Source organism: Nannospalax galili, unplaced genomic scaffold (genome assembly GCF_000622305.1).
Source record: "Nannospalax galili isolate Female #2095 unplaced genomic scaffold, S.galili_v1.0 scaffold344, whole genome shotgun sequence".
Classification (NCBI taxonomy): Eukaryota; Metazoa; Chordata; class Mammalia; order Rodentia; family Spalacidae; genus Nannospalax; species Nannospalax galili.
The window spans coordinates 1,484,172-1,497,482 of record NW_008352153.1 but is presented as its reverse complement, the minus strand read 5'-3'; the positions used below and the strand labels follow the sequence as shown (position 1 = coordinate 1,497,482).

At 39.7% G+C, this 13,311-nt stretch overlaps 1 protein-coding gene across 1 annotated transcript in view; it reads left to right on the top strand.

Moving 5' to 3' along the window:
• The window catches only part of Fam98a (family with sequence similarity 98 member A), a 15,258-nt gene extending 6,247 nt beyond the window's left edge, over nucleotides 1–9,011 (top strand). The window contains exons 3-8 of the mRNA XM_008849052.2: nucleotides 588–722; nucleotides 4,328–4,512; nucleotides 5,799–5,879; nucleotides 6,412–6,528; nucleotides 6,978–7,145; nucleotides 7,231–9,011. Of these exons, the coding sequence (XP_008847274.1) occupies nucleotides 588–722; nucleotides 4,328–4,512; nucleotides 5,799–5,879; nucleotides 6,412–6,528; nucleotides 6,978–7,145; nucleotides 7,231–7,887 (1,343 nt within the window). The 3' untranslated portion in view covers nucleotides 7,888–9,011. The remainder of the gene's footprint in view (nucleotides 1–587; nucleotides 723–4,327; nucleotides 4,513–5,798; nucleotides 5,880–6,411; nucleotides 6,529–6,977; nucleotides 7,146–7,230) is intronic.
• The last annotated feature ends 4,300 nt before the right edge of the window (nucleotides 9,012–13,311 follow it).

Sequence of the window (13,311 nt, the reverse complement as noted above, 5' to 3'; positions counted from 1 at the left end):
CCACATGGCAGCTATGAACTGTCCTTAACTCCAGTTCCAGGGGAATCCGAAGCCCTCTTCTGACCTCCGCGGCATTGCACGACACGGGTGCGCTCACATACATGCAGGCAATACACTCATACACATAAAGTAAAAAATAATAAATAAAATATTTTTTTTAATTAATTAAATGAAAATAAGAGGAGTTTTCCATGGCGGTGGGGACAGATTGTCAAGTGGGGCAGGTGAGATGATTCATAGGTAAAGCATCTGCCACACAAGCCTGGTGACCTGAGTGTGATCCTGAGACTCCTACATGAAATGAGAAAACCACCTCCACACAATTGTGTTCTGACCTCACATAAGCCCCTCCTCCCCCATACACATCATACACACACAATTATAATAATAAATGAATAAAATTTTAAATTGTCAAGAGAATAACCTAGTAAGCACCCTAAAAAGACATATTTTGATGGTATGAGAAAGAATGCATTTGAAGGAAAAAGAACTAAAGTAGGAAAACCTATTCAAAGTTATATATACAGCTAGTTATGCTAGTGGGAAAACAGCACTGTGATAAGGACGATTGTTTTAATTCTTCAAAGGTCCAAGCGAAGCAGAAGAATTCCAGCTAGAGGTGAGTGGGCTCCTAGGGGAGATGAATTGCCCGTACCAGTCACTGACATCTGGGGATGTGACCAAGCGCCTTCTTGTTCAGAAGAACTGCCTCCTTTTGCTCAGTAAGTTCATGGCTACTAGAATACAGCTATTTTCTGTTTATGTTTTCCATATCAATAAACGGGTTCTTCCTCTGTTTTGCTTCATTATAATTTGATTCAAATAGTATCTGTTACTTAATTATTTCCAACGTAGGAGCTGCTGGGCGTGGGCTGATGGCGTTTTGTCCTCAGGACTGCTGCTCTTGCTCACTTGTACTTTGGTGCTACTCAAGCTGCGGTGCCTTGCCTGCTGCAGCCAGTGGTGGAGGTGGACTGTTGTGCAAGTGTGTCACCGTGAATCGTTTGCATTTTAGACTAGAAGCACACTTGTAAATAGCCAGGGAAGACAGTGTATAAAGAAGGAAGATTGTTTTTAAGGAGAGCAGCATTCATTCCATACAATTTGTAATGTAAAATTATTTTGTTTTACTGGTATTTCTTTGCATTAGTAATGGAAGGTTGGTTTTGTTTATAAAAACACGAGATTAGAACTTGAATGATTCCTGTACTTACCGATCATTCTGGGAAATCAGTTTTTATGAAAATTCTTTCCTTCCCTTTTTGTTTTTTAAGAAAACTAATAGCTGTTTATCTCTTCATCCTGAGTAACAAGACTCAAAATTTATTGCATGTATAAAGTTGCCAACAAACACAACCAGTAGTTTTAAGTCGTATTTTGTAGTGTTCTGAAATTCATTTATCTTTGCTTAACTGAATATTAAGTTCACATTATGACACACATAATCCAGAGAATTTTTTTGCCTTTATAACTGTACTATGGTCTCTGAAAAAATACCAAACCCCAATTTTGAAGGCTAAGCTTTTTAGAAAAAGAAGTGTGTTACGGCAATTGTGCTTAGGCACTAAGATTTGGTGTGCAAGCACTTTCTCAGCTTCCCTCTGCCAGTGATTATTACTGGGGAGATAGGTGCATAAGGTCCACTGTTGCTTTACACATGGATATCTTGAATATAGTTTGCATACATTCATTCAGCATCCTTCAGATTGTACAATTTCCATAACAGCTCGGCAGCAATGTCTGGAACACAGCTCAGCTTCACCCAAAATGCTTGGCACTGAACATGTTATCTCCATAGAAAGATAGCAACTGTATGGAATGCTGAGCAATGACCCTGAGTCCCTAATTCTTTCTGAGAGCTCAGAGTTTAGACTTTTTAGTACTGATACTTAAGAAAACCACATTGATTATAAATCTTTGTAAAGAGTGCTTTTAACTCTTTCCTGTTTCTTGAGCAGACTGCCAGACCTTTTTTCATGAGGGTCATAATTGCACACTTTATTTTTATCGGCTAACACCTCAAAAGCTTTTCAGGAATGTACAGCCATTTGCTCCTCATCTAAATAACTAATTCCTCAGCCTGCACAGTAGTCCCTTGTCTCTGTCTTTTCTCTGCAGCCTCTCTGTCCTCCCATGCTCACCTCAGTTTGTGACTCTCCCGTACCTAATGCACGTGCTCATTGCTGCTGTGTAATTATTTCTCAGTGCCAGGTTTCCCTTTTGTCACATCTTGATGCTAAGACATCATTTCTTCCAGCACCCTGTCTTACTAATTTGAATCTTTTTAGCACATTGTCCTTTGAGAGAAAACTAAATGAACCTCTTTTGAATTAGCAAACCATAATAGTCTAGGGTAGTGGAAGAGTATAGGGGCTGCTTGGGCTCTTCCTGCCTTGTATGGTTCTCAGATTATTCCCTAGCTAAGTCAAGTCAGGTGTGAGTTCCTGGCACAGGAAGAGGTAGTCCTGTTCTTTGGAGGTAGGGCAGATCTTGATTCTTCAGTAGACTGTTAGTAGAGAGCCTCTTGTCAGTGTGGTTTTTTTTGTTTTGTTTTTTTCAGTGTCTCCAGCACATTTCTAGTGCTTTGAGCACATGGATGACCTTTAAAGTTTTTTCATATTGATTATATTGGTGAACTAATTTTGTGACTGCCTGAACCAGTTTGTTAAATCGTATATGATTTTCTAGAACAAGGGTTGGCAAACTTTTTCTTGAAGGGCCAGACATTAAATACCCCTGGCTCTGTAGACCCTAAGGTCTCAGTGGCAACTACCTAGCTCTGCTGTTGTAGCAGGACAGCAGCTATAGACAGTATATAAGGGATCAAGTGTGGCAGTGTGCTGGCACAGTCTATTATAGCAGCATTGGGTATTTTCATAACCATAAGGTTTTACTGTTTTTGTTGTCTTAACACCCAAGTTCAGTTTGCTATGTGGAACATATCAAGATTTTATTAAGCCCATTTGGAAAGACCTTTGCAAAAATTTACCTGCTTTTATTATTTTAGAACAGGAGCTAGCAGCTTCTCAGAAATGGTTTGCCAAAATTGAGGCCCCCCAGGGCTATAGCCGTATGCCCGGAGGGTATCAAGTCAGTCCTTCAAAGGCATCACGCTTTTGTGTTTCTAATAGGATTTAAGGACCTAGAAAAGAGAAAACATCTTTTCCCAGAAAGACCTTCCTTGTCCAGAGGGTCTTATTCTGCTGGATAACCTGAAATCTTAAGATTCAAATGACTAGTAATTTACTTTTATAAAGAAATGGAGTGTCCTTGGGAAAGTAAAAGGAATGTCCTTGAATATTTAGACCTTTGGCTGACTTACCAGAGAATTATACCAGGCTACAACCGACACAGAGGGAATACTGCCAAGAAATAATATGAAATCCCAAGGGATGGCATGCTTGCCACCAAGCCTGACAACTTGAGTTCAATCCCCAGGGTCTGCATGGTGAAAGGAAAGAACCAACTCCTTTAAATCGTCCTCTGACCGCCACACATATGCTGTGGCATGCATACTCACACAAAAATAAATCAATGTTTTTTTTGTTTGTTTTTTTATAAAAAGGAAGTGGTTTGAAAGTTTTTTTAGAGGAAGAAGGTGGGGAAAGTAGGGTAAAGGGCAGGTAGAGAATACAGATGAAGAGCACCTTCTTTGAGCTTTGACTCCTTAAAATGTTTCATATCATTTCTAGAAAGACTACTTATTGGAGCAGGTAAGAACCCAAGTCACTGCCGCTGGCACTTACACATGGTGGGAAGTTAAAAATCCTGCATTTCTTAAACTGTCATTAAACATTGGCTACCTGTCACCTTTTACAAATTTTGTAACAGTAACAGCTGCCAACCCCTGTTCTGGAGGTAGTATAGTCAAATGTAAGAATCCAAATCTGCAGGTGGGATTGACTTAGATCTTTGATTTCAAACAGTTGCCTGATTTTAATTAATCCATAAGCATTAGTTATTGACTAAATATCTGAATTATAAAACCAGCTTACTGTATGTCATTGCAGATGAAAGTGGTTTTCCTTTCTTGTTTTTATCCATTCTTGCAGCCAAATCTGCAGGTGGGATTGACTTAGATCTTTGATTTCAAACAGTTGCCTGATTTTAATTAATCCATAAGCATTAGTTATTGACTAAATATCTGAATTATAAAACCAGCTTACTGTATGTCATTTGCAGATGAAAGTGGTTTTCCTTTCTTGTTTTTATCCATTCTTGCAGCTTTAAAAGTTACATATCATTAGGTCTATAGAGTTGTGACTCCAGACTATGACTATTAACTATAGCTGTATCTTATTTTGAAATCTTATTTTGTTTACTTCAGCATACCTCATCTCAGAACTAGAAGCTGCCAGAATGCTCTGTGTGAATGCTCCTCCAAAAAAACCTCAAGAAGGAGGCGGTAGTGAGGTCTTTCAAGAGTTGAAAGGCATATGTATTGCTCTAGGAATGTCCAAACCTCCAGCCAATATAACTATGTTCCAATTCTTCAGCGGGATTGAAAAAAAAGTAAGACCTTTAGTACCACCAGATTGTAGTGTATTGAAGGCTTAGTCCTACATTTGTTTGAAATGAAGCATTAAGTTTATTTCTCTGAATGGGAACCTAATGTACATATTAATAAGTAATGTTACTAAATGAGTTTGGGGTTTAAATCCTAGATGCCTTAAAGAGAAATTAGTGTTTTAGTGTTTTTGTTTGTTTGGTTTTTGTTTTTGTTCTTTTTAAACATTGGAATGATTCTTTTTTAAAAGGAACTTTATATTTTGGTTTAAAAGCTGAAGTAAGCCAGCTATAAGGTAAAAATAAGATTACTGAGTCCTTAAAAAAATTCTCATTGAACTTTGATGCAATTTTTATAATTTTTATCATCATTACTATTTTCCCCTCCCCCAACTGACTAGACAGAAAAGGATGTTAATAAGCTCTAAGTTCTGTTTTCTTTTTTTTAAATATTTTATTTTTTTTTAATTTTTGTTTTATGTGTATATGTATATTGCCTGCATGTAGGTAAGTGCACCCATGTCGTGCAATGCCCGCGGAAGACAGAAGAGGCCGTCAGATCCCCTGGAACTGGAGTTTTGGACAGTTGTTAGCTACCGTGTGGGTGCTGGGATTCGAACCCAGGTTTTCTGCAAGAACAACCAGTGTTCTTAACTGCTGAGCCATCTCTGTTCTGTTTTCTAATCCAGCTACTTTGGGTTTATAAATTCCAACTAGCGAACTAAATTTGCTGACTACTAACATAATTTAGTATGTGAAAATAGAATTATTTCTATGCCACACATTATCAACAGTTAAGATATTTTTTATATAAATGATTAAGAACAAACAATTTAAATTTTAAAAATGAGTAAGTAAAAGAAAATGGTATTTGCTGTAGAAAGTTATTTCCTATGTGAATATCTGCTGGACTCCAAGAAGTGGTACACTTGTACCGTGGGGTAGCTGGGCACCACGGTGCACAGACCCTACTCAATGTGGTGGGGTCAGTGTATCTGTAGTCCATATCCTCTATGCGTTCATCCATTCAGTCCATCCATTGAGTGCCTACTGGTGTCGGGCATGTTCTAGGTCCAGAAAGGATCCATGCTTCTGTAGTCATGAGAGTGGGACAAGCAGTGTCCTTATCTCATGGGTCTTTGCATTTACGTCTCACAACTTCCTCTACTTTTGCCTCTGTCAGGAGTTCTCTTTTGATGACAAGATATAATGGGAATTGGGAAGAGGAGGAAGATGCAGTTACTTTTAGGGTTTTTATTTTTTTAATTCATTTATTTATGTTTTTGTGTCAGTTAAAGGAAACATTAGCAAAAGTTCCACCCAATCATGTGGGAAAGCCATTACTGAAGAAGCCAATGGGACCAGCCCACTGGGTGAGTAGTGATCTCCTGGGTTAACCTCACAGGGAACCATCCTTCATTTCAGGGCTTTTATGTCAGCACTCGTAGCCCAGGCTGGCCCCAGTCTTCCAAATGCTGGGATTATGCCTGACTTAAATGATATTTTCACATATATGGTTTGCTTCATGAGCATCTTTAGAATTACTTTTAGGAATCTCTAGATTTATGGAGAATAATTTTATTTGTATATGATTAGAAACAATCACATAATTTGTAAATATTTCATGCTCTTATTAAATAAGTTCAAGTTCCAAATGAGTGGAGCATGTTTCTAATTGACACACGGATCCATTCCAGAAATCTCAGTGAGCTGAACTTCACACAGTGAATTGTGGGAAAGCTAAACAAGAATTTTTTACTTTAACCTATGATTTCACCAACTATTGATATATTATGAAGTAAAAAGGACTATGTGTTTTGAATTCCTTGTGTAGGAAGCAGACATAGTTTCTGCCCTTTAGGAATAAGGCTTAAATTCTAACTAGTTTTTTAATTTTTGCTTCAGGAAAAGATAGAAGCAATTAACCAAGCCATTGCCAATGAATATGAAGTCCGGAGAAAACTGCTGATAAAACGTTTGGATGTCACTGTGCAATCCTTTGGCTGGTCTGACAGAGCTAAGGTACACAGAAATAATTATTTGTAGGCACAGTCCCTAACCACCTACAAGGAAAGCTTCCCATGTTATCCTAGCCCCGCCTTCATTCTTTGATGTATCAACAGCTCTGGTAGCTGTATTTGTACAAGATAGTGAAAACAATACTGAGTTTATAACTTTTGCCATCATTCAGAACCCAGTAAAAACCTGTTATCAGATCTTTTGGGGGTTTTTTGTTTGTTGTTTGACAGGGTCTCCTTAGTCCCAGCCCTACACCTAGAAGTCATCATGTGACCAGGCTGGCTGGCCTCGTCTCACAGACATCCCCTGCTTCTGCCTCCTGAGGGCTGGGATTAAAGAGGAGCACCACCACACCCAGCATCTGTTATCAGATCTTTAGCCTATTTAATAGAGGTGTTTCAGATTTCATTTTGAAGATTAACATTTGTCTTTGAACATTTTTCTTTCAACAGAGTCAGACAGAAAAATTAGCTAAGGTTTACCAGCCAAAGCGTTCAGTCTTATCTCCTAAAAGTACTGTTTCTGTTGCCCATCTTTTGGCTGCCAGACAAGATCTGTCAAAGATTTTGAGGACAAGCAGTGGTTCTATAAGAGAAAAGACTGCCTGTGCCATCAATAAGGTGACTAGAGCACTTTTTATTTTCTTTCGGATGCATTTGTCTCTGTTTGTAAAGTGAGATGTTTAATATCTTTCTTATTCCATAGGTATTGATGGGCAGGGTGCCTGACAGAGGTGGTAGACCCAACGAAATTGAACCTCCACCCCCAGAGATGCCACCATGGCAGAAAAGGCAAGATGGCCCCCAGCAGCAAGCAGGAGGCCGAGGAGGAGGGAGAGGCGGTTATGAACATTCGTCATATGGAGGACGAGGAGGCCATGAACAAGGAGGGAGAGGTGGACGTGGTGGCTATGACCATGGTGGCCGAGGGGGAGGAAGAGGAAATAAACACCAAGGAGGCTGGACAGATGGAGGGAGTGGAGGTGGAGGTGGCTACCAAGATGGCGGTTATCGAGATTCAGGTTTCCAGCCAGGCTATCATGGTGGCCACAGCAGTGGCTATCAAGGTGGTGGCTATGGTGGTTTCCAGACAACTTCATATACAGGAAGTGGATATCAGGGTGGTGGATACCAGCAGGACAATAGATACCAGGATGGTGGGCACCATGGCGATCGAGGCGGTGGGCGTGGGGGGAGAGGTGGGCGTGGAGGCCGGGGTGGACGTGGAGGCCAGGGAGGAGGCTGGGGAGGACGAGGGAGCCAGACTTACCACCAAGGGGGCCAGTTTGAACAGCACTTCCAACATGGTGGCTACCAGTACAGTCATTCTGGATTTGGACAGGGAAGACATTATACTAGTTGAGGCTACAGAAACTTAGATTTTGCTAGAGCTCAAATAATAGAAACTTAGTTTTGGAATCCTAATCAAACATCTTTTTGAATTAATGTAAGACCACAGGTAGCAGGCAGATTCCTGCTTGGTATAAGCAAATGTAGGTCTTCCGTTCAACTCAGTTTTTTTAGTATTATTATTATTATTAAACAGTTTTACATAACACTGTTTATTTAAGAAACACATCTCTCCTTTCTATGAAAAACAGATTTTTAAAGGTAAGTAAAATTGCCTTTAATTGACCAGTAGACTAATTCCACAAGTTAGAACATACATGCTTTTTGGAAGAAATTACTTGAATAAAATAGTTTTCCTGTTTTCAATATGCAGTTTTGAAAATGAGGATTTGCCTAGACTTTTTTTATATTTACTGCTAGGAAACTTTCCTCATTAACAGCCCACGAATGTGTGTTTTGCATAAAATATCTTCTAACGTCTATTTTCCGAGCACAGTTCTGCCCTGATTGGGATTTAATTCAGAGGTTGTACCACGTTCGCTTCATGGCAGACGTGCGGTCAGTTCTATTAAATGAGCTCTTCTGCAGATAGCAAGTTCAGTAGCCTTACCGTTGATGGAACATTGTACCACCATACGTTCCAGTCCAAAAACACGGCCAAAATCCATAAAGACAAAAAGCAAACTAAGTTGTGAACCTATAGTCCAAGTAGGCATTTAGTTAAGTATAGCAACTCAACTGACCTGCATCCATCCAAGACAAAATTCCTCCTTCAACCTTATTTTTACTTGAAATTTGCAAGAAGAAACTGCAAACAGGAATTTGTTTTATGCACGAGTTGATCCCACTGGCTCAGCAAATGCAAGTTAGTTTGCTTTAGGCAAGAGACCTTTTTGTAACAGAAGTGCACTAACAGAGTCAGATGAGTTCTGCTTGGTGCAGGAGGCCCTTTCTTATTGCTGCAGAGAACAGATGCCTGGCTGAGTCGATGTTTCACAGTCTCCTTTACTGAAATCTGTGCGACATGATGCTTCTTGCTGGGTTTTGTACATGTAAACATTGTCAAGCTGTGAAAGAAACCGGCTGAGGTGTGTTTTGTGTGAAAGGTGAGCAATAAAGCACCCGTACGTTCTCTCCTTGCCTCGCCTGAGTTTTATTCCAGCTGTTTTCTAGAACTAAATTCTTCTGAATATTTGCATCAAGCTTATGCCTAAGGTTTTTGTTCCCAAAGATTCTTTAGTATTTCCTTCAGTAAAAGGTAACCCTTTTCTAAAAGCTCAAATAAATTGAAAATAGCTATTTCGAATGAACCCTATTTCTAACCATAGCACCAGAAAACTTCACTTTGTCCACTGGGTGTAGCTGTTGCTTCATTTTAGGCAAGGTAAATTGATGTCCCTGATGTTTTAGAAGGCTTTGTTTCTCTAGTCTTCATAAATGGGAGACTGTTTTCTTTAAAGGAAATAAATTGAAAATGCAAACATGTTTATTAAAACAGAAATTGTATCTTATACTACATGGGCTTTATTAATTTTTTGTTTGTGTGTGTGTGTGTGTGTGTGTGTGTGTGTGTGTGCATGCGCATGCGTGTACACATGTTTAATTCAGAGGACAACTTTCAGGAGTTAGTTCTTTCCCTCGACAGTGGAGTCTGGGAGTCGAACTCGGGAACCAGGCCTGTAGTCAGGCAAGTTCCCTTTGCCATGTCACAGGCCGTAAATGGAACTTAAAAAAATCTCCAGTTCCAGGGGATCCAACGCCTTCTTCTGACCCCCTCTGGCATTGCACATGGGTGCACTTATACACATGTAGGCAGTAGGCTCATACACATGAAATAAAAAATAATAAATATTTTTAAAATTATGTCATCATTAAAAACATTTTTACTATTGGGATAACTAAAACCATTCTCGAAAGACCACCATGATCCCTTTGTTAACTTTACTCTTTTATTTTTCAGTTTTCTTTTGCTATTCTAAGATGTTCAAAATGCTCCATTAAAACTGATTACAGTTTAGGATTTATCTTAAGCAGTGTTAAATACATTGGCTTACTGTATATAGGAACTTCCTGTCACATATACAGGCATCACAGTTGCATGTCTTGAAATGATACCTTAGGGTCTTCACATTTAGAGAAGTATTTAGTCAGTTTACAGCCCTTGGCTCATTTCTCCTACTAAACTCATTCTTTTGACAAGCAGAATTTTGCCTTATCTTGCAATCACTAGATTGCTTTTTCAAATATAACGGTGTCTGAAAGCAAACAATGGATTTCTTCACAATAGCTCTTAAAATTTTCATCTTTGTTTCTGCTTCAAAGTAGATATTTTTCTCAACATTATGAAAGCAGAAAAAAATAATTTCTCCTTTTGAATTAACTTCTCTAGATACAATATATTTCAAACCACAGTTTTATTAAGATTTTGGGGTTTTGGGGTGTTTCTTTGATGTTACACATGTTCTGTTTTGACTTTGATTTGTTTTGCTTTGTTTGAGATAAGAATCTCAATACCTTGCCCAGGCTGGTCTCAAACTCTTAGACTCACATGATCTTCCCACCTCAACTTCCCAAATAGCTGGGACTGCAGTTATGTGCCACCACACCTGACTTGACTTTATAGACATTCTTAAATTTGTAAGTAGTGATTTTCTGGAATAAGACATGGGAATTTCTTAGAGAAAAGATTTTAGGAAAGAAAGTTTTACATGAAACCTTAAGATCTCTCTTAAACAGGCTGAGATAGACTGCTTGTATCTGGTCTTTGTTTCTACCCATTGTCAGGAACCACAGCAGTATCAGCGCCCTCTTGGAATTGTTAAAATTGTGCCACCTGTCATTTCACTTCTTGATCTAGAACCAGACTGGCTGGTATCCAACTATACCAGACACAGAATAGGTTCTACCTGAGGAAAAGAATGGAAATCATTTCTATGCCTACTTAACCAATTTCCAAGTGGCAGATCACCTTAAGTATTTATTTTCTACACATTCTGTACTTTGCTTGTACCCTTTTAAAAAAATAGATTTTAAACATATATACATATGTTTAAATCACACACTACCTGAAGTAATTTGGATGGTATTGATTCACATTTGTTGTTGTTTTGTTCACTTGCTTGCTTGCCTTTTTGATTCAAGGTCCCTGTAACCCAGGCTAGTCTTGAACTCACTGTTTAACCAAGGATGACCTTGACCTACTGACCCTCCTACATCCACCTCCCAGGTGCCTAGATTACAGGCATGCACCATCATATCCAACTTTTTTATTATTCATTTTTACTTTATGCATGTGAGTATTTTGCTTGCATGTATGTAAGTGCACTCACACATGCCATGCCTACATAGGCCAGAATAGGGTTTCAGATCCCTGGAACTGGAGTTACAAACGGTTGTTAGCCACCATGTGGATGCTAGGAACTAAATTCCAGGACTTCTGGAAGAGCTTTTTTAATAGGATCATTGGTTTTAACCAAAGTAGGAAAACACATTCATCTTGTGCTCTCTAAGGCTTCTTTTTCTGTTTGGTTTCCTTTTTCATTCCTCGTTAGCAGGATTATAACTAGAAATACTCTTTCTGTTCAGTAGCATATATCAGTAACAAATACGTGTACAAATTTGGAACCTATATAATTGTCTAGAGTGAGAATAGATTTAATGGCAGGGCTGGGAAGCTAAGAGAAATGAGATACAATCAAGTTTAATGTAGTTTAAGAGAAAAGTACAGATTTGGGAAATAATTAGATGGCAAAATGTGAAGTTTTTGAGAAATTTGTAGAAATTCATTGTGAGCCCTTTGTGTTGTTTAAGTAGGTGCTGGGAACTGAACCCTGGCCTTTTGGAAGAATAGCCAGTGTTCTTAACCACTGAGCCATCTCTCCAGTGCCGTCCCCCGCCCCTCCCCCAGTGCTTCCTCACCCTGTGACAGTAGTGATACAGCTCCCAGGCTGGGTTGTCTTAGACTCTTGGCCCTAAAGTTTGACAGCCCTCCTGAGCTCTTGTGATGAGGGCCTGTCGCTCTGGCTCTTTACCAACTTCTGTCCTTTAGCCTCAGCTGGCTAGCCTCTCTCACCATCTTCATTCCTGCCTTTGCTGCTCTTGTACCTATCTTGCCGTACTTTCTCCTTTGCAGCTGTCAGTGCAGTCTGCTCTTCTGCTGCAGGCTTCCTGCTGATGGTTCAGCTCTGCCTCTGCCTCAGGTTGTCAGGCTGCGTCTGTGACTCCATGCTGGCCACTCTGCTGCTTCCTTCTTCATGACTCGACTCACTCCACCAAAAGCATACAGAAAAAAGCCCACTTGAGAAGCCTTTTATTGACTCTGATCTTACAACCCCAGGTAGGTAGCACCCTGCACCAGCTCCTTTAGTAAGCTAAGCAGCTTCCTTACATAGGAAAGGGGTATTTGTACAGTCACAGCAAACTCTCATGCAAATACAAGTTTGCATTGGCACCAGTCATGGCATTGTTGCTTTTCATTAGTCACAGGGCCACCAGGAAGTGCCTGGTCCCCCTGTGGTCTAGGTGAAACAGTTACAGGTTTTTCTTGAGTTCCCTGAAGTTTCTGATAGGAAAAGGCCTTGTATAAACTATTTGAAACAGTCCTGGCTGGAGTTGCGCCTTCAGAAGCCAGAGCAAGCACCTGCAGTGCCATGTGGTTTCCTCAAGGCAGCCATGGAGTATTCAGAACAGTAGGCCCCGGCATACGGTGTTTAACTCAGTTCTTTTGCTCTAGCAGCCAGAGCAACAGACTCTAACAGTTGCCAGTTAAGGAATCAAATTTCCCCATCCCCCAGTGACTGCTTATTTGTAGGAAAATGAACATGGCAGAAGGAATGCTTGCAGTAATAACAGTCATACCATCGACAATAATGACTATAACAAATTTTAACAGTGCTTTACAATGCTTAATTAACACCTGCCTAGTTCCCTAGGATGAAGTGGGTCTCCCTCAGTCTCAACACTTATTTTCTTTGAATCTTTTATTTTTCATTTTATGTGTATGAGTATATTGCCTACAAGTGCACGCATATCGTGCAGTGCCCACAAAGGTCAGAAGAGGGCATCAGCTTCCCTGGAACTGGAGTTACTATATGGGTGCTGGGAATCAAACCCAAGTCTTTTGCAAGAGCATCCAGTACTCTTAACCACTGAGCCATCCCTCCCTCTAGCCTGGAGAATTGCTTTACTTTAAGGGATTGACTAGATAGGTTGACTAGGCTCCAGTGAATGGACTCACACCAACGGACATTTGGGGACAATAGGACTTAACATATATGACAGAATGTATGAAATCCAGTGGGGAGGAGGGCTAAGGAGAAGGATGTAGAAAGGGGAGCGGGTTTATATATGATCGAGATGTATTATATGAAATTTGCAAAAATTAAAATTAAAAGTGATCTGAAAATGCTGTGAACAAATTAAAATGAGAGAAGACCAG